General features: G+C 44.4%; 2 protein-coding genes across 2 annotated transcripts; one reads left to right on the forward strand and one right to left on the reverse strand.

The window, feature by feature from the left end:
• Positions 1-120: 120 nt before the first annotated feature.
• Positions 121-10,306, reverse strand: crlf1b (cytokine receptor-like factor 1b). Its single transcript, XM_085399209.1, has 8 exons — positions 10,218-10,306; positions 7,734-8,012; positions 6,652-6,781; positions 6,319-6,491; positions 3,496-3,653; positions 2,472-2,640; positions 1,231-1,388; positions 121-474 (listed from the first exon to the last, which is right to left on the reverse strand). Exons 1-8 carry the CDS (start codon positions 10,273-10,275, stop codon positions 451-453), a joined length of 1,149 nt encoding a protein of 382 aa, XP_085255335.1. The 5' UTR covers positions 10,276-10,306; the 3' UTR covers positions 121-450.
• A 1,637-nt stretch (positions 10,307-11,943) lies between these two features.
• On the forward strand, positions 11,944-21,931 carry tmem59l (transmembrane protein 59-like). The gene is made up of 8 exons (XM_085399277.1): positions 11,944-12,224; positions 13,175-13,280; positions 13,998-14,092; positions 14,222-14,374; positions 18,292-18,397; positions 18,495-18,609; positions 19,122-19,239; positions 20,188-21,931. The coding sequence occupies exons 1-8, from the start codon at positions 12,060-12,062 to the stop codon at positions 20,344-20,346; spliced, it is 1,017 nt and encodes a 338-aa protein (XP_085255403.1). The 5' UTR covers positions 11,944-12,059; the 3' UTR covers positions 20,347-21,931.
• Positions 21,932-27,925: the final 5,994 nt, after the last annotated feature.

Here is a 27,925-nt window from a genome sequence, read left to right on the forward strand (position 1 = left end):
TAACCAGCTGGTGTTTGTACACTTTACATCACACACAGTAAAAATAGATAAAATATTCACTTAAATGTGCAATAAGCTAAACGACATTTGAGCTGATCTGGTGACATGCCGCAAACTTTCACTTCCAGAGAGGTGTTTATCTTACATTCTGTTAAACACGAAGCAGTTTGAACTTTTTTCGAGTATAAATTTGCAGTTTTTGAAGGCGTTAATATTTTTTGTTATTGCTAACAGATCTAGCAGACAGACTGAATGAAAGGCTGCTTTGTCTCGGTTATCTCCCACTCGGGCCTTTTAAAATCAAGAGTGTGTGAGCGCACAGCCTCTGCAGCGTCCCTTGGACGGGAGTTGGACCTCTCAACACTGCGGGGACCCTGTGGACCAGTCATCTGTCAAGCTTTCTCGATGTGCGTCTTGAATTAAATGCCACAGTCACGCCGAGTTTCTGTGCTATGAATTATCTTCTTGCAGAATCTGAAAAGACAAAAGCAGATGGTTCTTACTGGGATAATTCAGCTAGGAAAAAAAAAGCCACCTCCACTAATCGTCACATTTCTCCGTGTGACTGCCGCTTTTCTCCTCGTTCTTATTCACCGTGTTGCCTCTCGCTGCCATTCTCTCGAGGTAATCAATGGGAAGCTGTCACACTTTGCGGACAAAGACATTATTCAGACGACAGCTTGTCCCCTATAAAGAACACAGAAAAAATCCAGGCACCTCTGAGCTAATCGAGTCAGGCAGACCAAAGGTTTCTTCAAGTTCAAGGACTGAGCGTCAGAGGACGTGAACTCCTCACAGAGACTCACAAACACAGCAGATCTGGAGGCTTTGCGTGCCATTTGGGCCGAGTTATTTCTGTGAAAGGGGAACGCTCGCGCCAAGAGAAAACAAAACACAAAAGGAACACATTACCGAAGGCTGTTAATTACATTTACGTGTTTATTTCTCTTTGTTGTGGCCATCAGATGAAGATGAGAAGTCCACTCATTAAATATGTAATAAAATCAGAGTGCTCGACTGAGAGCGTGTCTACTTTCATGCTTCCACCTCTGGGCCTGTAAAGTCTAAACCGCACATTTTACCCGATCATAAAGTACAGACTGAAACTTCACAGAGCAAGTTCAAGAGAAATCCTTCCCCTTTGTGTTTGCAAAGATGCCGACCATATGATGAAGCAAAGGCAGGGTCAGAAATTCAGCTGGGGCCGCGGACACAGCCGTGCTTACCTACCTGCTTGCGCGTTTTCTGCGATTTCTGCAGCCACACCCTCCACTGATCGTACAGTTTCATCGACATGCCGCCGCAGCCGTAGGCGTGCTTGCGGACCCAGCCGAAGAACTGCTTGAGTTCCCGCCGCAGCGTGGAGTTCTGCTCGCTCTGCAGCTGCTCTGGGAGGAGACGGGGCGGGGGGAGACAAAGGAAGTGAGAAGATGCGCAGGTGAAGTGTGAGCACAGGTGTGACTTTTTAAATATCAGAAGAAGTTATGCATTAAAGAAAACGAAGCATGTTCCTGACCCGACTGCTCTGTGAATATTTGGAATGATTCGTATAAGTTTAGAGTTCTTTTCAGGTCTTCATTAGACAATCAAACGGAGCAGGGTTGAATTGAGACGCTGCCTTCGGAAGGGTTGATTCTCACAGGCGGGAAAACTCGTTCAAAACAGTCGTTGCTGCAGACAAAAGCTTCGATTCCTATTTTTTCTCCTCAATCAAAGACATTAAAATACGCTTTCCATCTTTTTGTACCTAATCTGTCTGATTGCGTGATAAAAACAAACAAAGTTACTCTATCGTAGCTCAACACTGCAAAACCGAAAATCCAAACAGAACTTTAGTTTCATTGTGACGCCGTGTGTTTGTGGAAGCGACACTCAGTTTCTGGGCTCCTGTCGTCTGCCACCATCAATTCTTTATTGCAAACAACAGAGCCCGATAACGACTTCCTCCCCCTGACCACATAACCTATGTAACTCATTATCTGCCCCTCCAGCTCCCAAACCTGCTTCCACTCAGGCTTTATAGGCCCTGTGTGCGCCGCTGACAGACATGCCGCTTTTTAACTTGATCAATGTTTGAAGCCGACGACAAAAATCTATCAAACGTCCCCGCGGCTCTCCGCAGTTCCCTCTAATCCTCCGTCTGGAGATCCCTATCAAGGTACTTAGCCTATTGATGTTTGGTTCCTTTTAGGCCACATGCGGTTTGAATCTCCTTGTTCAGAATGTTGGATCGGGAAGGAGGACACATTGTTCTTTTTTTGGCTTTTAATTGGCAATGAAAGGTTGATTATTGGAGAGAACGGAAAGAACGGTCAAGATATGTGGGCATCACAGACGCTTGGGAAGCATTTAAAGGCCATTTAAGCAAAGAGACAGTCAGGGACAGGAAGTACTTTAGTGACAAATGTTTGCTACATCCAGGCTGATAGCTTTTACTTGGAGACGGCGTCTACTGTATTTCAAGTTCCTACCACTGCTGGGCGTGGAGGCGGCGGTCGGATGGCTCCAGTCGCTCCAAATGCCGGCCTTCCTCGAGCCAAAGATGCCCACTGGGTTGCACCTCACCTGGACAAAATAGACGGTCCCAGGCTGGAGGCCTGCGAGGCGGCACGATGTCAGATTGCCGACATTGTCCACCAACTGATGGAGAGGTCAGAAAGAAACAGAGTTTGTAAGGAGACAGTTTTGACAGCTGGTGGAGGAAAAGCAGAAAGGCCATAAATGCCTCAACGCCGGATATCAGTGTCACTGTCAGGGACAGTAATCCACCGTGAATCCATTTCACCTGCTTTGATCTGAATGAAAACGAGGACTTCTGACCTGAAAGTGCTCAGATCCATTCTGCAACGTGACAGTGAGCTTAAACTTAAGGCTAGAGTCATACATGATCAGTCCTGCAGCACATGCTACGAGCCCCGATCTCAAATCCACAGAAGACCTGAGACAAATTCGCCAACTGTAACTGAAAACTGCAGCTGTACCAAGAAGCACGCTGCACACTCCTTCAACAGGAGATAACGATGTGATTTTGGCTCTGCTATTTTCTCCTGACTGCCTCTTATATAAAGTTAATTAATCATTTTTAATTTCACGGTCTTAGCTCTGAACGCCTCCCCACATTATTTTTAGCGTCTGAAACTTTTGTTTGCTCTGCTTTCATCCTGAATCTCCTCTGGATACTGGTGACTTCGTATTTAATAAATATTACGGTGTTTGCTTAATCTTCTCATTCAACAGAGAAACATACAAAGCAGAGAAACAGTAAGGAGCTTTGGTTAGAAAACATCAAAGAGAGTTAAAGGAGGAACATTTTGTGCACTTTTGAATCAAAACCAAGCTTCAACACTTAGAAGCTATAAATCGCTAACGACAGCAAGGAGAAGATTTGTTTTACAGCGAAGCAAGAAGCTTCATGTTCATCATTGCTCACACGTTTCCACAGTAGCTACAGAGAAAGTGCGTGTAGGCGAGTCTGCGGGTTTGTGTGCGGACCACCTTCCAGTCAGCGCTGTCCTCCAGTCGGTAGCGTATCTGATATTTGGCCTGAAACAGGATGTCCTTGAGCTCGGGGGGGATGGCCCAGCGGACCGTCAGCTGGTCCTCGAGCTCGCCGACACGATTGACCTGCACGTTGGCGGGAGGGTCTGTGGTCACTGCACACACAAGGGACATCTATTAAAGGGTTTGCATGCAGCAGGTGTAAAGTCCAACAAGGCAGGGATGACCAGTAAGAGATGAAATGAATGAAACTACTCGGAGGCTGCTTCTTAAATCATTAACACTCTTACGTGCAGCTTTAGAGTATTTACTATATTTGGCCTCATCCTTGGTCTGCTTTACCACACGATCAAAGCAAGAGCTGAAGCTTCACAGGGAATTTCCACGGTACAGATGAACTAAATAAATAGCTGTCATGTGGAAGGAAAAGCAGTGCAAATAAATATTTAATGGGGACCAAATATTGTCCAACTTTATATTTATATCTTTGAACTCCATTACAGCAAGCTTGTGTTCATACTAATCGTAATTTATCTGATACCAGGACCTGGTGCAGCACCTCACGTCATCCTCTCTCTGAGACGTACCTCGCCATTCCAGCCAGCCTTCTTCCGATTGGCTGATTGTCAGAAACAGCAGGTTTCAATATCATTTGCCTTTATTTTTTCTGTAGTAATAACCCCAAATGAAAGAAGCCATTCTTGCACTGGAGAAAACAACAGCTTACGACCACAGCTTAAATAAAATGACTGTGATGGCGTGCAAGATATAGTCTGCTCAAAGTGGCATTTACATGAAAAACTGTGTTAACATGGAGCAACTCAGATTCATTTTTATTTCCAAATCACATCAGTCGCCTCAAGACAATCAGATGAACCCCTGTGAGGAAAGACTTGGAGACAGTGGGAAGGAAAAACTCCCTTTTACCAGGAAGAAACCTCCAGCAGAACCAGGCTCAGGGAGGGGCGACCATCGAGAGACTGATTGGGTTGAGGGGAAAAATACTGGACAAAACCCACACTGTGGAAGAGACGGAGATTACTAATAGGTAATAATTTTTTTAACTGACAGCGTATAGATGCCGCTTTCAATTTAATCAGAGAAAATCATACCAAAAATAATCGCCTAAATTTGCTGCCGTCTACAGACAGAAATTCCCATCTGAGATCCGAGAAATTCAGAAATTCCTCCACATTATAAATGTGGTTTCTGCAGGACAGTGATCTTTTGCAGCTTTGCTTTCAAACAGGGAAATAACCAGAACACAACCAGCTGGTGACCAGTTGAGTGGACTCCCTACTTCAAAGGGTCGTGCTCATTATTCATTCACTGTGACGTGCTGGCATCTGTCTCCAGTTAGAAGCTACACAGCACTTATCTGCAAACCTGCACACGTCTGTCAGAAAGAAGACAACCTGCAACTGGTTGCTGCAACCTGAGATTTTTACTAATCACAGGTAGGTTTCCATATTTTGTTTTGTTTTTACTGTAGTGCGAATGACTCATTAATGTGTACCCTGGTATGATTTTTTGGACCAGCTGATTACAAAAATGTGTGTGATTAGGACAATTTCAAAGTGATACCACGTTCAGAGGTTTCCTAATTTATCATTTTAATAGTTAAATGCTATTAAAATGCTAAATTAAAAACCTGGTGCTGTTCATTTAGTGTGTGCGCTTCAGTTTAGGTCAGTCTGTAGTTCCTGCCAGAGCACGTCGTTCCCTCAGTCAGTCAGAAATAAAACAAAGTGGCTCGAGTGCTTTGAAGGGGAGGAAGATGAAGGCAAAGAGGATGGCAGCACGAGAGGGAACACTCGTTAAAAATGCTTCCCATTTGTAACCTTCCGCTTAAGACATCGCTCACTGTGTGTCGGCTGACGTGTCTCTTTGTTCGGCTCAAGATGAAGAGGGAAACGGAGCCGGCAGAACTCATTGTTTCTGGTATTCTGGCAGCGCAACGCATCACACACGGCGGCGCTCCTCCTTCGCCTCCAGCCCACTCACAGCCTCCACGCTTTCTGTTCCTCAGCGTCCAATGAGGATTCACAGAGAGAGGATGCCGAGTTCCAAAACACAAAGGCTGCTTTATGAAATGCGACAGTTTACCGGAGGCCTGTGCAAGCAGATGAGGGCTACACTAATCATAACGCCACAATTTCAATTCCAGGAACATGTGAAGCCGTCACGTGAGGGGCATCTGCTAAGGTTAACTTTTACAACATGACAGTTTTGTCTTAGAGCCACACGCTGGAGCTCTGCAGACAAACAGTTCTTACACACACACTGGACTTTCTGGACTTTGGTTTTGCACAACACTGGTCACTATATTCTTCATTTCCGGTTAACACTTGTACAGCTGCTGTTATTGTGTATATATTTATTTATATTTAGATTTCTTCATACATTCTTATATAGTTCTATATTGTGTATTTTGTTGTACAGTTATTTTAGTTTCAACTTTAATTTATATATTTATCTTTATCTTATTCTTCCCAGTTAAATTTACCCTTCATTCTAATTTGTGTTGTACAGTTATTTCATTTTTAACCTTAATTTATATTTTATTCCTTCCTAGTTAAATTGACCCTTTTTAATTTTTCATATTTATTTCCTATCTTATTCATAGCCTTTTCCTTTTTTGTTTTCTTTAGGTCACGAGCAGTTGTCCAAGCATTTCACTACATATCGTACTGTGTATGACTGTGTACGTGACAAATAAAATTTGAATTTGAATTTGAATTTGAAACGTAAAAGGAGAGGGGGAAGCGTAAAGCTGAGCTGAAACCCTCTGTTAACTTTAGATAGACGTCTCTCACTCACCTACATCGAGGATGTCCAGGGTGGTGATGTCAGAGGTAGCAGAGCCCAGCTGATTGGTTGCTTCCACCCAGATCTCGTACGGAGTGAAGAGGGCGATGTTGCGGGGGATGTAGCAGGAGTAACGCTCGTTTCCCGTGCTGTAATTTTCACACTCCTTCTCTTTGCCGTGCCATCTGGACGCAAGAACAGAGGCTGAATCTGGTGTTTGCCGCCACAGAGGCAGACGGTGTTTTTAGGCGTTTGCATCCTCGGAGTGAACTCTCCAGTCTAGCTGAGGGCGGCGGGATGAGATAATCACCTGTAAGCTGTGACAGCAGGTCTGGAGGCACTCACCTCAGTTTGTACTTGAGGGTGTATTTGGTCGGGACGTGAGTCTCGCCCTGACCACCCAGGCTCCAGCGGCAGCTCAAGTCCTTCGTGTTTCGGGACCAACAAGTTAGATTGACGGGCTTCTCGGGAGGCACTGGAGACAAAACGGAGCAGAAAACAGAAGAAGAAGAAGACTGGTGTCAACCTATTACAATAAATAAAATAAAAACAAACACTAATGTCGCCTTAAAGATACTGCATGAAAAAAAGCACAGACAGATATAAAGATTATAATCAAGAAGGAACAAAGAGTAAGAGAGCGTTAATCACACACACAGTGAGTGTGAGCCACCTGATGCTTCATGTGGTTTTAATCGAGGTTTCTTAAAAAAATGAATTTTGTCCAGAAAAAGTTCAGCTGGAAATCATTTAACTTTGAAATCAACTCAACTAATCTTAAAACGTTCAGATCAGAAATCTCTGAGAAAGTTACAGATTCACCACATCGAACGTCAGACTTTACTCGAGTACTGACACCTCCCTTCCTAACCTTAACTGAAACTTTTCCACAAACATAAGCAAGTTTCATGTCAGAGTGAAGGTTTATTACAACCTGAAACCCTTTGCTTTGTTTTTGGACCATCTCCTAATCTTCCCTCTCAGTATTAAATAGGCTTCGTTCCCATAAAATCATCTATTATGGAAAATATATGACTATACTTTCATAATGTAAATATTGTGTATGTGTATGAGTATAATAATTTCTGCCTTCATCAGCACATTAATGCAACAATGAGAATTATATTAACCTGTAGTATCACTTTAATAAAAATAACTATGATTAATATGATTCTTATTATAACTTGCACAAATGAAGATTTCTGATTAGGCAGACCGTATAATAACAGCTGAATTCTTTGAATTTTGCCCCCTACAGGACGACACAGGAGTTACATCTCCTGGTTCATGTCGCCTGTTAGTGAGTTTATTCTGCAGTGATTGCAGTTCTGCAAAATTAATACTGAGCTAATAAAGCTGATCATGTAATTATGAAGTGTGCTCATTTATAATGTCATCTGCAGAGTCAGTGTTCACCCTCCACTTACTGCCCACGTAAAGGCAGGATCCAGCCAGGACGCGTCCGTCCGCTCCGTGGCACACCAGGTTGTCTCCGGACCGCTGCTGGGATCCACTGAGGCCGTGAAGGGTGACGCTGAGGACGCTGGGGGACACCACACTGTAGGCGCTGCTGGACACGCGCGCTCCGTTCAGCGTCCAGTATAAAGTGCTGGCGTGCACGCCGAGCTCAGGGCTCAGCGTGCACGTGGCCGTTAGACTGGAGCCAATCAGCAGAAAGGGATCCTGGGGGGAGATCACCGCCACATCTGGGTGTTGGAGACACATGGACACAAAACAACCTCTTAAGCCAAAACCAGTATGAAGGCTTCATGTGATAATCAAGTCCTGTCATAATCAAGTTCTCAAAGTCTAATTAGTATTATGCTCTATTGTATTGTGCATCTGCACCTTATTGTTGTCAATGTCTACGCATGGGACAGTGTGAAACGTAATTTCAATTCCTTTGTATGGCAAGTACATTTGAAGAAATTGACGAATAAAAGTATTCTATTCTATTCTATTCTATTCTATTCTATTCTCTAATTACTGAATGTGACAGAATAAATACCCAGAATCTAAAGTTGTTTAAGATTATCTACAAAACCAGAAGATCCTCACATCCAGGCCTGACCAATAAAATAATATAATACATCATCTATTGACGGTTTTTAGAACAGTCCCTCTCTCTTCCCCCGTCTACACATGAATGTGGAATAATTTAACCAAAACGTTCCTCGGAGGTGAAAAATCCTGTAAACTTGCTAATGTTCTCTTTCCTAACAGGACTACATTTAGATTTGAGGTTTGTAGCTTCCCCCCAGTCATCGTTTAACCATAATTAACTGCGCTTTCTTCAGCAGCATCCCCAACACAGCGCTCGGCGGCTGTTTGTCTGAGTGTTTCTCAAACCGACAGCAGAGCCCGAGGTGAAACCACAGCACTTATAACAAGAAATCATTAGAGGCAAAATTTTTTGGCCAGCCGTGGGAAAACGTGTGTGTGCGCGAGTGTGTATTCATATCTTTGTGGGGACCAAAAATGGGAAGTTTACTATACTTGTGCGGAGCAAAATCCCGGTCCCCACGAGTTTGAAGGCATTTTGAGACTCAAAATGTGGTTTTGGTGACTGGGTTACAATTGGGCTACGTTAGGATTAGGGTAAGGGTTATGGTTAGGGCTAGGCATTCATTTTCCATGGTTAGGGTTAGGGTATGCATATGTCAATGAGATGTCCCCACAAGATATGAACAACCGACGTGTGTGTGTGTGTGTGTGTGTGTGTGTGTGTGTGTGTGTGTGTGTGTGTGTGTGTGTGTGTGTGTGTGTGTGTGTGTGGGAAGCAGCAGCCTCTCGGCACATATTTATGACCCAGTAATGAAGCGGATTTATGGAGCCCCGCTAGGATCAGTCAGAGAGGTCACCCCGGTTTACTGGTGAAACCCTTGAATGCTTTTCCATACCGCGACCGTCTGAGGCGTGAGGTTTGCCCCTGTGATTGATGCCCATGAGAAGCCCTCCTCTCTGTGTTTGAATGGCACCACCGGGCTCCTTATTCACAGATATTTGAGTTAATATGTAGAGTTTTATGAGCCATGCTGCAGGTGGGCGGCGGATAAGCTTTCTAACATATGTTTCACTTCAGTGTTTTAATCTGTAATGTAAAGAGAAAATGTTTGAGGAACAGCACAGCAGTTCTCATCTTCGGCCCTCGGTGAGAGGGAATTAAACACAGTGCTAATTATGAGCGCAGTAAACAATATATCTGTGATAATATGAAAAATGAATACTGTTCTAACTGCACACCTCAGTTTTCTGTTATATGCAGGCACAACATCCCATAGTTCATCCCTTGGGTTAGATGCCTTTTCATGCTCGCATGATTCAGTGGTCAGTGTTAACAAACAAACAAAACCCATTCCTCTGAAAATGGTCAGGTCTGACGACAGGACCGAACATGAGCGAAAAGGCAGCCAATCTCCAAAGAAACACTTTCAAAGACCTTCAGAAAGCTGGAGAACTGTTGCTCAAGAGCACTCGAGGAATGTCTGGCTTCTTGGAGGCAAAATATAAAAATGTTTTAAAGGGAAATTAGGAGTGGCTCAAGACTTTTGCACAGTGCTGTATACAGTTATCTGGCATCAGTTTTGCCATAAAGCAAGTACAAAGTCATAGGTAAGATTTCCTCTATGATCTTCTTCTTATTACCTCACTGACTGTCAGGTATCAGACAGACACATTTACTGCATTAATACATTTTAAATAACGTTATTTTGCAGATAGTTCTGAGTTAGTTTAATCCTTATAATCGCTATGATTAAGAATAAGAATTTTTACAGGTGAGGAACAAACTTGTTCACGCAGTTGAACATGAACTTGTTCTCTTGCTTCGAGCGCTGCTCTGCACTCTCCTTTAGACAGGATCGAGGTGACGTAGCTTTACCTGAAGTTACCGAAAGTTCGGTGTTACTCACGTGTCGTGGAGAACAACACGCGTGGAACCAGGAGGATCACCAACACGATGGGAATCATGCTTCTCTCTGCTGCTGTCCGCTCGCAGCTCCAGGAGCTGAAGCTGGAGGAAGAACTGCGCAGCTGCACTCCGTGAGAGAGGATCCCTCCTCTGACTGCAACCCTCACGCCCCGCCCCCCACAGACACACACACACTTGCACACTTTCCCTGCTGCCATCGTTCCTATGCAGAGAGATGCTTCAGGTGAGGCGGTGACAACTGTCAGGTTTGAAAATCTCACCTTTCCTGACATCACCACGCCTATTACAATATGTCATTTCCTGTCAGTGTTAGGCGAGGCTTTATCCTCACCAGTTAGTGATGGAAGTTAAAGTCATGTGATACTAAATGATTTTAAAAAAGAAATATTCTTATGTAAAGAAACGAAACCAGTCATCAGTCCAAGTATCGAGCTCCCTGTTCTCTCACAGCATATTTTTTTAACACAACCCCACTGAATGCAAAAGCTGTGTTGTTTGTTTTGTTTTTACACCTGTAAAACAACTTATTTTAAGTTATTACAGTTTATTAGCTCTAATGCAGGAGAACAGGTAATACTGTATTTTGTGTTTTTAATAATATTTGGGCTGCAGTCTTTCACCACATGGATGTAATGCTCTCACCTCTGAGTGAATCTGATCCTGAAGAGTGGGAGGCATACAGTTGTAAACTCGCCTAATCCAGATGTTATTTCACAAAACACATTTTAAAACATCTGCACCAAAGATATTTTTACCGATGTAAAAATGGATTTAAAACATCGCCCCTGCATTCACACAGAATTGGCACTAATGAGATGACGGGAAGAACAATGCAGAATAAAAAGTGCATCACGTGTTCTTCCAAACACAAGAGGAAAAACTGTGAAAGCTCATCTGCAGGTGAGGCTCTGCTTAAGTTTTTACACAGAAAATGGAGCGCTGCTCAGGTCGATGTCCTCAAGATCACAGCATCAGCATCAGAGGGTCCAGAGAGTGATTAGAAATATTAAGAATAAAAAATGACACTCGCCCACAGATATCCACCCAAAGCAGAAACGAGTAATGGACAGTCAGAGACAGAGGAGGAGCCAAAACACTCTGTTTCATTAAGAGCTTACACACAGTTAGCCCAGACACTCTCAGATACTGACAGTTACTCACAAATACTCACGGATACTCTCAGAAACTTAAAGACACTTAAAGATGCTGTCAGATACTCACACATACTCACAAATACTCACGGATACTCTTAGAAACTTACAGATGCTGTCAGATACTCACAAATACTGTCAGAAACATATGGATACTCTCAGGTACAAATGCTCACAAATACTCTCAGTTATATGTTATATTATATTGTATTATATTATACTATGTTACATTATATTATGTTATAATACGTTACATTATGTTATATTATTTTATGTTATGTTGTGTTATGTTATGCTACATATACTCTATACATATACTTCTATAACTAGCATCGGTTAAACTTTTTCATGATCCCCCTTTTTCAGGTAACCCAGCAGTAAACCGTTCTTCTAACAGGCGTGACCGTGAGTTGCGTGTTGTGTCTCTGTGAGGTCTCAGGTGTGGGTCAGGTCTTCCTCTCCGCTGCTCGTTTATGCACTGCAGCAAAGGCTGCTCTGCGGATCGAGTAGGCTGTTTGACGGCGCGTGCGTGATGATGATGATGCGCGTGACGCCACGGGCAGAGGCAGATCAGCGGAGCGGCAGACGGGACCCGGGCTGAGGCAGCAGCAGCATCCGCAGCAGCAGTGGCGCCACAAAGCGACTCTCCGCGGCTCTCTCCGGGATCTGGCATGCTTCGGCTCGGCGGCAGGATGTGCGCGCTCTCGGCCCTGCTCTCCGTGCTCCTCGCTGGACTTGCTGCAGCGTCCTCCGATCTGTTTGACGACCAGCTGGGCGACATCAATTACTGCAAGAAGCAGTGCGCGCTCACCATCAGAAACAAAAGCCCCGCTAAAGTAAGTTGTCCCCGGCAGGCTCCATCCCGCTGCGGCGCGCAGCGCAGACTAACGGGGGAGCCAGAGCTCACGATAACCCGCAGTGAACGTGTTTAGGTCCGCGCGAGGGCCTCAGGGACGCTTCGGCGCACTTAGGCCGAAAATGGATGCAGCTGATTTCTGTGTGCATCTTAAAGGCCAGTCGAGACGTGAACTGCGTCAGTGACCCACTCGGATCCGCTGTTTGTAGACAGGTTTACGCAGACAAGGCCAGACGGAGGGCGGCAGGCTGAGACCGTGAGGTTTGTGAGTTTCCGTGGATTACAGATTTTATATCTCGGGTGTTTGTCTCCCCCCCTCCCCCCCTTCTCCTCCTCTGCTGCCTTCAGGTGTGGTTCAGACACCCTGCAGGGCGGCAAAGGGTAGAGCTGCAAACACCCGGTTTGAAATCTGCGATCCAAAGCTCTGCGTCCATCACACAGAACAGCGACTCCAGACACGCTGTGTACGCATTCACCTTCGCGCTTTGGGATAAACAGCCTTTCCCCTCCCTCCGAATCAGCGCGGAAACGCAGTAAAGATGATGAAAAGCTCAAGGCTGTAATAAACTGGCCAAAAACCTTTTTTGTCTCGTCTATTCCCAGCGAGGCCACCAGAGGACGCTGTTTCTTTATTTGCATCAAGAGTGTGGTGAGAGGAGGATGCAGCAATGTGCATCCTCCTCTCACCACATCAGTATCCTGCAAAATTTTCATGGAGCTCGCTTATTACCATCAGCTTTCTCTGGCAGCATCTAAACGCGTCTTATAAACTGTTTATGTCAGGCCATAATATTACAGCTGCACCGTGTCATTACGAATGCCATGACCCATCTATGTCACAGCTCCTAACAAGGTTATCTGGAGTTTATCCAAGACTATAGGAGACATCTCTAATTTTGAACCCCCCCCTTCTGTCTGTTTGACTGCTAGGACTCCATAATGAACGCCTGTCACCGTGGCTGTCGCCTCTACTCCATCTGCCAGTTTGTCAATGGCAATGCTGGCTTTAATACCAGCAGGGAGGAGTGTCAGGGAGGTGAGTCAGTGTGTCAAGCTGTCCATTGGGCTGTTAGCTTGACTATCTATCTATCTATCTATCTATCTATCTATCTATCTATCTATCTATCTATCTATCTATCTATCTATCTATCTATCTATCTATCTATCTATCTATCTATCTATCTATCTATCTATCTATCTATCTATCTATCTATTTTCTTCAATGTTAATTGTAAATCAGATTGAAAAAAGAAAGAAAATCCTGAAGAGAGGTCACGAGGGTCAAAATCCATACGAAGCACAATGACTCTTTTATCTCGAATTTGGTGTTTTTGTAGTCGTTGGAAAAGACAGGACTGGATTTGAAAATAAAATCTGGAGAGCAACATCAAAGCTCTGGTAAACACTGCGGTGTTTCCTGAAAGCTGGCAGGCTCGTTTTTGTCAGGGTGGGGGGTTTCAGGCTGTTCTCCCTGTTTGAACTGCGGTATTGAAAATCAATGATGTGATTTGCTGTCCAGACAGCAGATACCCCGGTTCCTCCTGCTTCAGTAACAGCATTGTGGAGCAAGTCGTCTCGGTTGTGTCCGTTCTTTCTGCCCTCACCTGTTTTATTTCTTCTCTGCTGACTTCCCTTTTGTGCTCATTCTTTCTTTTCTCGCTCCTTCATCTGCGCTGTCAACCTGCTTTTGCTCTTTTCCTTTTTTATATATTCTGTCATACTTCACTACTGCGCCCTCTCTCTCTCTCTACAGCATGCCAGGAGGCATATATTAAGCTGCTGGAGCAGGAGGCCTGCAGCACCGGCTGTGCCAGCCAGCCTTCCGAACCCGAGATCAAGAGAAGGAAGGTGAGAAAGAGCACTTTGCGCTCAAAGGGTGCACCCAGACACACACAACTTATAGGTGTCGGTTTAAACTTGGCACAAGTGTGTACACAGGAGACCACCCTCACTGCCATCCTGCTCTTTCTCCTGCAGCTGAAGGCCATGACTCTCCGCCCAAAGCCGCCCTCTGTGATGGAGGCCGTGTCCAGCTGGTGCAATGACATTGTCAGCTCCGCCCAGAGTTTCATTTCCTCCACCTGGACCTTCTACCTGCAGGCTGACGACGGCAAGGTTGTGGTTTTCCAGGTAGGACCAGCTGGCACTGGGAGACAGGGAACACCATAGAGCAGGGATGTCAAACTCATTTTACACTGTGGGCCACATACAGCTTTGATATGTTAGCCGAACCAGTGAAACTCCAATTTCTGTCAGTGTAAACAAGTTTAACTCCACAGTGAGATACCTTAATGTAAGACAGAGAAGCAATTTCATCAGAAATGCTGACGACTCTTAGGGCTTAAACTGTAAAGACGTAAATGTGTTTAATATGTAATTTAATTACCTCGGTGCATTGTGAGTGGCCACAGGGGGAGCTCTTCATCAGCAGGAGAAGCTGTAAACTTGTGAAAACACCAAAATTTATGTCCTTCACATAAATTCACAAAGCCAACCAATTAGGCCAGATTGATGTCTTCGCTGGGTCGATTCAGGCCCCCGGACCTAATGTTGGACACCCCTTCCATAAGCTGTATATAAAAGAATGATGTAAGGAGATAACTGCGGGTTGGATCTGACTGCAGTAGCAATGCAGGAAAATGTTCACTGAGGTCATTGATCCCACGGCAGCCACACGCGTCATCACTGGCTGGCTGTTAGGAACGTTTGTTTTACTTTTCAGTTATGCCCTGAATGTGTCACCTGTAAATAAAAACAGCAGTGTGAGCATTTACGCCGCTTTTCTTACCCCGCATTCAAAATTAAGACAAACCACCAAAAAGATGGAATCCTGCTTTTTGCTTCGGTCAGATCTTCAGTCTGTTCTACAAATTTCACACCACGTGACTGGAAAGACAGAATATTTTAATTTGCATGTACACAGTATCTGCACAGTATATTCAGGATATATTCGTTCACGCAGGGTCTGTTGCCTACCGGTGTTGGAAAAATATAAAATGACTACTTACTGCGATTTTACGCCTCATATGTTTTTAATTGGAGGTTAAGGCAAGCCAGCGAGCCCTTATAGATTACTGGATGAGTTCATCTCTGCTTCCTTCCCGTTAGAACTGTGAAATGTATCCTCTGGTATACACTGTGTACAGCCTGGGCCACAGCTCATTTTAGAGTCAGTGCATCTGTGAAGGTTGAGTGAACAAGGGCACACAGCGGGGTGGAGGAAAGGTGGCTGAATTCAGAGAGCTGGGTGGGTTTTTTTTCCCCCTCACTGCACTTTAATTGTTTATAAATTTCCTTTTAAATGATGTCACTTCCCCTCGCTGCCATGCATATTTGATGACCAGCTGTTGAGCTCACCTCACGATGGAAACTCACTGCAAGATTAAACAGAACAGACTACGCCGAAGAACAGTGAAAAAGTGAAAGTGCTTCTTCCGCTGTGGTGCTGATGCAGACTTTTCTGCATTGACAGCTGAGGTCATGTGTGTCTGGTGACCTTGGCTGACTTGGAAAAAACCTCTCCATTATCCATCGCCGTGCGTCTTTAGATGCAGAGTGGAAAAAAGATTCAGCATTTGTCGCGTTTTCTGTTTTTGAAAAGAGTAAATTCAGATGTTAGTGTATCTTTTTTTGTTAAAGCCAACACAGTAAACCACCTCTACATTAAAGCTAAAATAAGATTGGGTCTGTTTAACCACCGACTGCCCAGACAGATCCTCCAAAATCAAAAACCATCTCTCCCAAGTGTTTTCCCGTTTGTATAAGTGACTTCAATGGCAGTTAAAGCTACATAATTAAAGGCTTCTGTGGGAAATGATAGTATTTATGCACTCTAACGCATACACAAAGGCTTCTGTGTAACACAGAGCTGTCTGTTATGCTGAAATTCATTATTAGGTATAAAAATGTGTGTGCACGCTGGGCTGTAATTCTCAACCTCATATATGGCGATGGAGCAAGCGCAGAATATGAAATTACCGACATTTCTTTTGGACTCGGTGATGGATGTTTGCTCTTTATGGCAGCGACACGCAGACTGGAGCAGCAGGGGGAAACCAGCAGGCTCCGAGAGGCAGTGAGAAAACTATCAGGCCTGTGTTTAGTGGGCAGCTGGCGAACCGCCACCAACTCGACAGATTGACTCCCCGAGTGTTGAAACAACAGAAAAAGTCGGGCTAAGGATCGGGACAGCAGAGAGGAGGGGGGAATAAACCGCTGTTGCCTGAAATAAAAATGACATGGCTGTCCATTACAGGCTGACTGTATACAGAGAGCTTTGCCTGACACCATGCTGCGAGGATAATAATATGAGCAAGCATCATAAAAACAAGCAGGCGGCTCACAGGAACCAGACAGTATACGATTCTTAGTTATTCCTACTGAAGGGAAAAACAAACTTGTAATTTTAAAGAAAGACTTGCAAAGCAGACCTCTTTATCCCTTCTCAACACCACCTTGTTGTTTTGACAGTTCAGCCCTCGATGAGGTGGCGGGAGAAGAGCGTTTGAAACAAAATGGATCGATTAAGCGCCTCTTCCAGCTGAGCCGTGGTTTTTGTTAACAAACAAATTGAACTCTGTGTGCGGTGAATAAATACTGACATAAACACGGACACAAGCGACACGTGTGCTGGATGCAGAGCTGCTGCAGGGAGCAAGGGTGTGGATGACAATCACAGTTTAACTTGGATCCCTTCTTGATGTTGATTGATCAGGACTGTGAGATGGAATGGGGGAGGTGTACATGTTTTTTTCCTTCAAAAGGGTAGCACAATAGTCCCCCCCGTATGCATATGTTAGTGCATGTTTCCTGCATAGGCACGGTGAAATACTCTTGGCCACAGAACAGGAAGGCTCGAAATCTGAGGTACACCCTGGACAGGGGACGATAAACATCCACACACGCTCTCAGATCCACAGCTACGACCAGTTTATCTGACAAACACGTCGTGGAGGACACCCCCACAAGCGAAGCGAGAACATGCGCGGAAGAGGGAGTGTTTGCCCGGGGCACCAAACAGGCTAGGACCGCCACTGAAAATGAGTGAGAATAAACTCAGTTTCCAGAGTGACTTGCAGCGCGTCAGCAGTCCTTTGCTGCTCTGGTCATGTGACTGAAATCACTCACTAAGTTAGCAGATCACTCATTTCCAAAACAAAGTAAAGAATAAAGTGAAAATGATCCTCGATTATAGTGTCCGACACAGCAAGAGGTTTCAGATCCCGTCGAGTGTCCGAATGGATGAATAATGGGGAAGAAGACACTCCACGGGGATGTGTTGTGCTGTTAGTAGGCCTGTGAGAGTGTGCTGTTGCTGAGGCCAGCAATAGTATCGTTACAACTGACTACAGCTGCTGTTTAGAGTGGAGGGAGGGTCAGCAGTAGGGAGGCAAAATCCTCTTTTAATGAGTTCTCCAGGGGAACCGAAAACATCGCGCACGTAATGAAACACACAACAGTGCAAATGGCAACAGCAGGCTCTATGTGGGTTTAAAAAGATGTTTTTCAGAGATGGTGTCCCACTAAAAGGAGCTTTAGTGAACTTATTTCAGTGTCTGAGAGAAAAGGAAACTGAGCATGCTTGAAAAAACGAATTCTAATGACGGCGTTGGTTTCACACGACGTTAAATGCTGAAGTACGAATAAATGAACTTTTACTGAACAGAGGAGAAAGATTCAGAGTCCGGAAAGACTCTGTCGTTATACTGAGAAACTCACGGGGAGCGTTTGTAGACTGTACCCTCACAGACGGCTCTTAAAGGGCTGAAATGTCCTTGAATACAAGTTTGAATCATCCTTCCAGCTCCAGGGCTGTCTGTGGGTAAGAATCTCAAATCTTTGTATGAAGGAGAGAAAAGAGAAGCAGGTGTTTTGTGTCCAAAGTCAGAATTTCCGCAAAGATTAACTGAATGTTAAAGGTTTTCACTATAATCGTGACCTTAAGGTGACGTAGGATCACCTGGATGCCTTCTGTGGGGTTTCTATGTGTTTGCTCTGACTTTTCTCATCGCTTAGGAGCTCCTCTGATGCTGTTTTCCTCTCCTCAGAGCCAGCCAGAGATGGAGTACTCTCTGCCCGAGCTGCAGGCTCCTCGATCCAGCGTGGCAGACAAACCCTGGCCTCAGGTCCACTCTCACACCCAGAGGCCCCACGGTTAGACCAAAATGCTCCGCACATCCATGCTTCTGCAATATCCCACCATTTGTTGTTTCAGCTAGAACTGATGTCCACTTTTTTAACTGTGTGTCAGGTGCGAGGGGACACGGGGAGAAGGGAACTCCCAAAGCTGCAGCGAAAGGGAAACACGCCGTCCAGCACCCGGAGGACCTCGCATCTGAGCACGACTTCCTCGGCTGCATGTCCAGGTGACACTGTGGAAAATCACCAATTAAATGATTTAAGCAGGGCGTTTATCATAAATTTAAATTGCTTTTACACAAGCGTTCCTTGGAGCCTGCATGAAAATGAACCTAAAGACACTTGAAACCTGTTTGATGAAGCTAATCTAGCACAGCTAACAGAGCTGCAGTATCGCGCAGTGTTTGGCAGTGGACACATTTAACTCCCCGACCTTACACTGACGTCCTAACTGACAAAGACAGCTGAACAGATGAAGTTCATCCTGTTTGCAAAACTCATAAAACGCCATTTAAAACCACAGAGAATCAAATAAAGTGATTCTTTCACTAAACGAGTTTCAACATGCAGAAAAATACCTCTCTGATTCTTTGACTTTGAACTTTAATTGCATTAACGAGATGCTATTTAAGTCTATGCAACATCTGCAGCGCATTTATGTATAATTTGGCGATCTTCTCGGTCTTTCTGGCCCACCTCATTCTAACGCCCTCCCCTGCTCCCCCGCTTCCTTCTGCAGACGTTCTGGCCTTCCACGGTGGATTTTAGCTGCTTGTCTCTTCCTGTCTATCATGGTCATGCTGTGGCTCAGCTGTGCCAGCCTCGTTACCGCACCGGAGCAGCACATCAAGACACAGGTACACATTTGGAAAAGAAATGAATCAACATTAAATCTTGAATTCTGCTCTGCCTGGGTGGGCAGTGCACCTGTGTTTTCTAATCTCGGAGCTCCTTAAGGACACCTTTAAAGTAACACAAACCAAACAACAGCCCACTTCTGTCTGAGTCTGGATTTCATTCCAGGAAGGCGGCATAAACATTGCTTTGATATCTGATTCTTATCAGCATTTCCCATCCACAGCAGCTAGCATGTCTTCTCCCGGTCTTCCCTTTCTGCTCATCCAATCCATTAGTCGTTAGTGAGGCGCACTTCATCTGCAGCCTGTCACAGCCTTAAAACATGCTACCAGGCTGGATCATCACAAGCATGTTTTGTGCACTCCGGTGTCTCACTTTGCTTTGTTACTGAACATATCTCAGCCACACATACAAGTTTTATTTGATTTATTTATCTGTTGATAGTTTACACAAGTTGTAATTATGAGTAAATAAAAGCTGCTGTGTATGCAAACATGCTGTGAATGCACTGGAGGACGTACATCGTGACGAGTTCTTCAGTCTTCTCAGAAAGCTTTAAAGAAAAGGGAATGTTTCAAACATTAGATAATCGCAGCATTACCAACTTAGACTTTGAAGAATTTTTTTATATATTTGACTCTGATAAACTGGGAATACACAGATGTGTGTTTGTCAGGTCTCACATTTTTGTCCTGGATCCTCAAAACGCCTGCGGTAAAAATCCATGAAAAACAAAGCAAAACAGGATACAGGTAGAAATCTCCTCTTTCCATCGCTGAAGCTGTCGGCTACTGTCAAACCTCAGACGTGTGCCTTCTCTTCCCTTTAGAAAAAGGAGCTTTTAAATCACAGCAGTACACAAACGCTTTCCTAGAACTGTCAGTTTATCCACGCCATATGGTATTATGTGCCTTTAAAAAAAAAAAAAATTCTTTGTATCTTTTTAGCTGAGTATCAACGGAGATAAAGAGTTTCTGGAAAACGCCCACAAGGTCAACCCGTACCACCTGAGTCCCGTCATCGCCGTCACCGTAAAGCAATCGGAGGAGAGCCAGGAAGCCGGGCCGCTGCCGGTGAAGGTCGACTTGAACAAAACGTGCGTTTAGGATGGAGAGCGGCTGTCTCGCTTCAGCGGGTGACTAAACTCTGAGGCTCGTCAGAGAAGAGGGGTGGGGTGAAAGAAACACATTACGATGCTTACTCCATCAGCAGAATTTTAAAGAAACATATTCTTAAGAGCATGGCACCCTCCATCTTTTAAAGTGATCTCACACAAACATCTAGCTCGTGTCAGTCAGTTGGGTTTTTTTCTGTGTCAGCTCCACCTGTCATGCATTTCATTACTTTGTACAATCCAGGTTTCGTCAAGCGAGGTCGTTCCCTAATGGTTAGCCCGCTCATTGCTTATTGATGAGTCTCGTCTCCGAGCCACGCGCGAGACAAGCAGAGAGGACAGACCGCAGCCGAGAGCGCTCGTGTCATTCGTCAAGTGTGGACAAGAAGACAAACGCGGAGCTTCGTCTTAGATTCAATTTCCCTCGTTCTCAGAGAGTTTGGATTAATTAGTGGCTTGCTCACAGCAAAGAGGGAGAAACAGCTCTGAGAGGAAAGGAAGATGAATGAAAGGTGAGCGAAACACTCTGAGATTAATCCCTCGCAGTTTATGATCCGTTTACTCAGTCAGCACCGTGATCTGTGCAGAAATGGCCTCGAAATTGAGATTCGCGTCTCGGCAGCGTGAAACGGTTCTCAGGTGAGTGACCCTCGCCGGGTTCAGAGGTACAAAAACAGCACGTCGGCGTCTCTCGTCGCCTCAGTCCCGTGTGTTTTCTGGATCTTTGTCTTTTCACACAGCTCGAATTAAATCTTAAACCGGACGCCGTCTTTAAAAATGAGCAAAAATCGACCTTAATTTATTTTCTCCTCGTTATATTCCGAGTCATCAAAGTGAGTTACCCGTTAGTGTTTTTGCAGTACCATGTACAGTTCAGTCATCATGCAAATGTAATTAGTCTGTATGTAAACTACTGTAACATCAGCTAGAGAGAGACACACACACAAAGACAGATCACACCTGTTGCTATATTATTAATAATGCTATTGTTATTATTATGATGATAATTATTCTGTTATTGCTCTTCTATCACTTCAAGACTTCATAGCTGTTATATGTGCTTTCTAATAGCTGACTATTTTGTATGTCCTAGGAGCACATACTGATGGATTCCCTCTGTAACAGTGTGTAATGCAAAGCTTTTAACACAGACCTTTGTTATTGAGCACAGTCGCAGTCTTAGAAAAGATTTTCTGTTTTCCTCTCAGTGCTTTAGATGTCCTGTAGCGCTCTCTTTTAATCCAGGCTATGTAGACAAAAAAGCGTGCATGCAAGTGATTCTTTGATAGTTTATCTTAACCGCTCGCCACTACGGCACAACTCTACTGTAGACTTGTGATTTTTTGTGTTCATATTACTGTAAACCTTGAATAGAATGCGTAATAACGAATGACAATATCCTCATGATATACAGGAAGGACTCTTAATAATAATTTTTTAAAAAGCCATCCGATCGATATCTGTGCCGGAGGTATGCCGCAAGGAACGTGAAGATGAATTTCAAACTGTATTGTTTCCTTTTTACTGGTCTGTTAATTTTCAATGAAACGATACAACATGATGAAATAAAGTGTTTTCATGGTAAGCGTGATTTTTTTCATTCCTATAGAAAACCTCAGACAAAGCGCGCACTCGTGCGTGCTTGTGTCAGCGTGTGTGTGAAGCTCGTAAAGACAGAAATAATATCAGGCTTAACGGTAGCATGGAGAGCAGAAGATTAATGGCAAATGGTCCGGTACTTATATAACGCTACACTGAAATCACATTCATACAGTGCTTTATTCTAAGCCTTTAAGCACTTTCTAACCGTGACGCCGCACACGCAGTCCAGTGGGTGCTCTGGGGACCATTAGGGCTTCAACGTGCAGACTGGAGGAGCCGGGGATCGAACCACCAACCGTCCAACCTCCTCTAACTTCCGAGCCACAGCCGGACACACTACACAGATTATTTCAGAAGCACCCAAACACAGTAAATGAGCACATGAACGTCACTCACATGTGTCGCTGCTGAACATGTCCCCCAGCCTGAACAGAGCGGGTCCCATGGTGCGGGCGAAAAGGTCATCAGGCTGAAATGTTGTTATTCACTTTTATACGGCCAAGACAGGCAGCCCACCTGAATTCATTATTCAGTCACACTAATAACATTTTTAAATAAGCTTTAAAATGCTTAAAGCTTATTTAGCTTATAAGCTAAATTAATCTAGTAAATAATTTGTTTTCAGTTTCCAACAAACAGGAAAATTAATTGACTAATCATTTTGCTATTTTGTCATTAGTTTGTTTAATATCAAATAATTATTTTTGAAATGTATATATTTTTAATAGTGTATAATATCATAAGAGTCGATAACAACTATGTTAAATTATGACTTTTAACTTTTCGTGTATTATTTATTTTTATGTTAGAGTTGTTTTATAATATATATTTTTACTGATCAGTGAGCCCATTCTCAGCCCCAGTGTGTAAAAACCACACTCACCATACAGCAGTCATTATTTCCACCTGCCTAATATTGCTGCCTCCACTAGTCTCCAGCTGTGGTGCTGTGGTGTCAGCTGTGAGGTGAAGCCTCCATGGATCCAACTTGTTTGTCCAGCACATCCCACAGATGCTCGACTGGACTGAATGTGAAGGATGTCAACACCTCAAAGTCGATTTTGTGCTCCTCAATCAATCCGGAACCATTTTTGCTTTCAGTTCATTATCCTGCCAAAAGAGACCACAGCCATCGGGGAGCACCGTTTCCATGAAAGTTTGAGCGATAGCAGCTCATCTACCAGGTAGGACCACCCGGGCCGGCCTTCGCTCCAGTGAGCCTTGGCCGCCCATGACCCTGTCTCTGGGTCGCCGCTGTTCTTTCCTTGGACCTTTTAATAGACACTGACCGCTGCAGACCGAGAACACCCCACAAGACACCATACTGTCAAACGCACTCAAATCCTCACACTCGCCTATTTTCCCTGCTTCGAACATCAGCTCTGAAGACAAAATGTTCACTTGCTCCCTGATGTGCCCCGCCCACTCACAGATGAAGAGATAATCCATGTTATCCACTTTACCCGTCACCGGTCGTAATGTTATTCTGCTAATAAAAGTGACAACAATGAACCAGGACACCCCACCTGGCTCATACTCACTCACACAACTTCTCTTAAATAAACATTCATTTCATCTCTATAATAGCCTTCGAAACGATGTTTACACCATTAACCTTTTTATTAATCATCTGCAACACTTTATGAAAATATGTTGCAATTTTAAGCCACCAGACACTGTTCATTCATAGTTTTTATAATCAGTCATTTCCTTATTTGCTGTTAAAGAATACAAAGTTGGACTACTTTATTAATTATTGTCATTGTAAAGCATCCTATTGTAGATAGATAGATAGATAGATAGATAGATAGATAGATAGATAGATAGATAGATAGATAGATAGATAGATAGATAGATAGATAGATAGATAGATAGATAGATAGATAGATAGATAGATAGAATTTCCACTGACAGGCTCTCTTCATTGTGTAATAACTATTTCAGTCCACTTGGTGGCAGCAGAGGTTTGGTGGGAGGGTGATTATAGGACTTTCTGCTATTTTTAAAATCCTGAATCCTGCTCAAGCTCATTCATCTAAACGTGAGTGGGATTATTTTTAAGATTCTTAATGCTACAGAGAAAAGAGGTTGTATTTAGTTCTTTTCACATCAGACACTCTTCCTTAGAGAATACTCCTGTATGTGAAGACAACTCTATATAACTGTGCCATTACGAGAGGACTCCCAGGGGTAACCGAGTATTTCAAAATAAAGCTACTGGGACAAAGTGCTGAGAGAAGAAAGGATGCATCTACCTGCATTCACCTGCAGGAGACAAACACATGCAATGAAGTTCTTCAGCTCAGTCAGAAGAGAAGAGAAGAGAAGAGAAGAGAAGAGAAGAGAAGAGAAGAGAAGAGAAGAGAAGAGAAGAGAAGAGAAGAGAAGAGAAGAGGACATTTTCTTATGTGTCTCTGTCACAGCATCAAAAACAGACGAGATACATTGAATTCATAATCAAACACCACAAAACAAGGGCAACACAACAGAGCTTCCAGTGCATGTGTCCAATTAGCATAACATGCTGGATGGCTGTGTGAAAGACAGACAGACGGAAGGAAATATCAAAACATGCCTCAGCTGTGACACATAATCAAAGGGAAGAAGCTTCTCTACACGAGGGTGTGATATTACACCACCCAGTGATGTTTTGGCAGGATACAGTTTGAAGTGGGTGGTGGTGCTGCTGTCACTGGTCACCATGCATGGTGTGTCTGTGAAGGCAGCGCTCTCTATTAACACTGCCGTGCTTGTGTGTGCCAACAAGTGACGACAGGTAAAACAGGCCCGTAAGTGAAGGGAATCAGAGTGAGTTAAGATGAAGACAAAGGCAGGGGCCGGGAAGGTGAGGATGGAATATTCTGGGAGTATTCTTTTGTTTTGTCATATGAGCTCAACTCCTCAAGGTGCAAGGTGCAAATCTGTGTCTTTAACTTCACACTCAGCCATCCAGGAGACGGATTAAAGCTCAGATCTGTCGGCCATACATTCAGACACTTTAGGTAAAGAGAGAAAAATTGCCTGCTGTAGCACCACTCCAGGAACTTGACCGAGCTGGCCTTCGCTCTGTGTGCACTGAATGATTTGGCAGCGGTGGGATCTCACTGATAACAAACTGGAGAGAGTGGGGGAGAGAGGTTTTCTGTGAGTGAGACTATCAGGTCTGGTTAAAAATACATTTTTATTTATTTTTCTGTCTGTTGACGAAAAATAAAGTAACGGATTGTTCTTTTCACACAGACGCGCTGACTCATTTAATGCAAATGGGCACTGCTGTCTCACTCTCGCTCTGCACGCCACAATCAGGCCTTCCGTGTGGACGCAGGGAAAGATAAACTGAGACCTTATGGTCCTTGCTGCCTCGGGCTCGGACAACACACGTCGCACGAGCTGACATTTATGACCTGACGAGAGCTCTGTCTGTACTTTGAACACAGCGTGTGGACGACCATTTAGTAACTGAGGGTCTCGGCGCTGCTTCCCTGCAGCATCAGGGACCAGGAGGTATTTGGCTCAAAGCACATGGATGTCATTGAATTTGAATTTGAATTTGAATTTCATACATCAAGGCTGAGGTCAAGGAAACTGAATCTGCTCTCTCTATACGATGATCTGAGCGCAGCTTCAGAGCTGCCTCTTTGCTCTCACAGATGCTTCTGGTGGAGTCGGTCAATGAAAAAAAAAGGCTTAATGTAAATGTAATTTGTTATTTGTGTGTGTGCAAGTCTTCCGCTTTGCCCCACAGCACAACAAAGAGAACAGCAACTGTGAATCCAAAGCTCCAAATTATTCTCTGTTTCCTCTCTGATCACCAAGTCATTGTCATCAGCGTGTCATTCAGCCTTGGGGCGCATCTGAGACCCCGACAGTCAGGTGTCCCTCAGCTAAGCGCCCTTAGGGGGCGCTATGGAACCAGGTTTGAGCGCTGGTGGCCCCATTATTACAATTTAATGGTTTATGTGAGTGAAGAGGTAATGTTCCTCTCTCGCTCTCCATCCCAGCTGAAAGCTGTGTGCTGCTCTTATCTGGCCAGACCTGCTGCAGGAACCAACCTGCAGTGCATTAAACAAGCCACCACACACACACACACACACACACACACACACACACACACACACACACACACACACACACACACACACACAAACACGGGGTCTACACAGAGCCGCGTGTGTGTGAGAGACTGTGAAAATGAACAGAATAATGAGAGAGGAGCGACAGCCAGAGACAGTTAAGGGAAGGAGAAGGAGAGTTCATCAGGGGGATTGATTGGATGCTCCATTGTCGTGTATATTTGTGAATAATTTATCTCAACTATTACACTCAGAGAAAATGATGAACATGTAATGTGTTCACGCGCTCGCACGGAAGTGACCTGGAGATGAGAAGTTAAATAAAGCTGCGCTAATAGCGCGAGTAATGGTATTAATAGGCAAATGGGTGCAAATAGGCTTTTTAAAATATTAATATTATACATGACACAGCTGAAACTTACGCCTTTGCAGGTGGGTTTATTTGGCACCCACGCAAAAGGGTCCACGTTTTCCCCAGCCACGCAATATTCTGACTACTTGGGGGTGGACGCATTTTAAAATTAAAGTCTTGAATGGCGCTATGGTGTGTGTGTGTGTGTGTGTGTGTGTGTGTGTGTGTGTGTGTGTGTGTGTGTGTGTGTGTGTGTGATGAAACCTGTCAGCTCTGCAGCCGTCTGAGTCACACCAACTGTGTGTGACAAGTGTCAGGGTGGATGTGATTGTGTGTCAGATAAGCTCCGACATGCTGGAAACTTTTGTGTTTTTGTGGAGGGGGTGAAAAATCCCCCCCACACGCATACATACATACACACACATCCACGCGGACTAACTTTATTTCACCACATCTGTCACAAAGCTCGCCTGCGCCTAAAACAAAGATTCAATCAGAGCTTTAACAGCGCGTCAGATCTGAATTCCGAGCACCCCCCACCCCCCGGTCGTTCACAGCCGAAGCAGCCGTGCACGTACACATGGGGAGACAGACATGTACATACAGCACGGATGCTACCCGGACTATTAAACTCCAAGCTGCCCGACACGCCACTCTCTCCAAACTAAGCGCGCAGGCATGAGAGGCGGTTTCAAGCTGCCCTCTCTGTGAATTGATTCTACTATGAGCCTGCCCGCACTCTGCTCTCAGCGGCAGGGGAGGGGGGGAAGCCGCGAAGAACGTTAGCCCCTGGCCGGGTTAAAACCTTGCGTGATCCTTAAAATATCACAACGCGTATTTTGACACGTGTCCGTGACATTTGTTTTTTCGCAAAAAGCACAAAAACAGCTTTTTAAAGAGTGAACTGGACGAGTCTCTACGCGCGCGCCACCCCCGCGCTGCCAGATGGAATCGTCCACAATTTATTCCAGGGAAAGACTGACAGTTTTTTGGGTCATGAAGCAGCTGTTCAAGTCAGCGGCCTGTCCCCCCTCCGCTGGAATAAGAAATTAGATCATTTTAAAGTAAATAACTAAAGCCTCTGGCTGATAAGGAGGAATTATAGAATGGTGTGCAGGCTCAATTTAATGTAGAGAGAGAGCCCCCACCCCAAAACAGTTGAATCCAATAAATACGACCCCTCCCCTCCTCCATGAAATTATTTAACACATTGGTGCTAGAGTTACACCAACTTATTATCAACACAGGGGATGGATGGGGGCCCGTATCATAAGCAACTTACTGAAGAATTACATTTGCGGGGCAGTTCTGTGGGGCTCGGCTTTATAATAACTGCTGGTTTGAGGTAGAGGGAATGATGTGATGTAAATAATGACATGAAATTAATGTTTGGCGTTTGAATGAAATTTTAGGCTCCCGAAGGTCAAATTAGATCATGTTGAATGCAATCCTGATTAGTTTTGATTCCTAATTGTCAAAACTGATTGCCAGTGTCACTGATGATAATACCGTCTTAACGAGCTCCATTTGCCTCAATTATCACT

Source organism: Rhamphochromis longiceps, linkage group LG23 (genome assembly GCF_057381845.1).
Source record: "Rhamphochromis longiceps isolate RC_006_pf linkage group LG23, R_longiceps_female_GT1.1, whole genome shotgun sequence".
In the NCBI taxonomy this organism is placed as follows: domain Eukaryota; kingdom Metazoa; phylum Chordata; class Actinopteri; order Cichliformes; family Cichlidae; genus Rhamphochromis; species Rhamphochromis longiceps.

Bases quoted from the DNA above. Each gene is read 5' to 3' on its own strand.
- tmem59l (XM_085399277.1), top strand. From the start codon at position 12,060: ATGCTTCGGCTCGGCGGCAGGATGTGCGCGCTCTCGGCCCTGCTCTCC. The intron at 18,398-18,494 runs GTTAGACCAAAA...ACTGTGTGTCAG, and splicing joins TCACACCCAGAGGCCCCACG to GTGCGAGGGGACACGGGGAG. The intron at 18,610-19,121 runs GTGACACTGTGG...TTCCTTCTGCAG, and splicing joins TTCCTCGGCTGCATGTCCAG to ACGTTCTGGCCTTCCACGGT.
- crlf1b (XM_085399209.1), bottom strand. From the start codon at position 10,275: ATGATTCCCATCGTGTTGGTGATCCTCCTGGTTCCACGCGTGTTGTTC. The intron at 6,782-7,733 runs GTAAGTGGAGGG...TTTTGTCTCCAG, and splicing joins ATCCTGCCTTTACGTGGGCA to TGCCTCCCGAGAAGCCCGTC. The intron at 475-1,230 runs GTAGGTAAGCAC...TTGTCTTTTCAG, and splicing joins CGCAGAAAACGCGCAAGCAG to ATTCTGCAAGAAGATAATTC.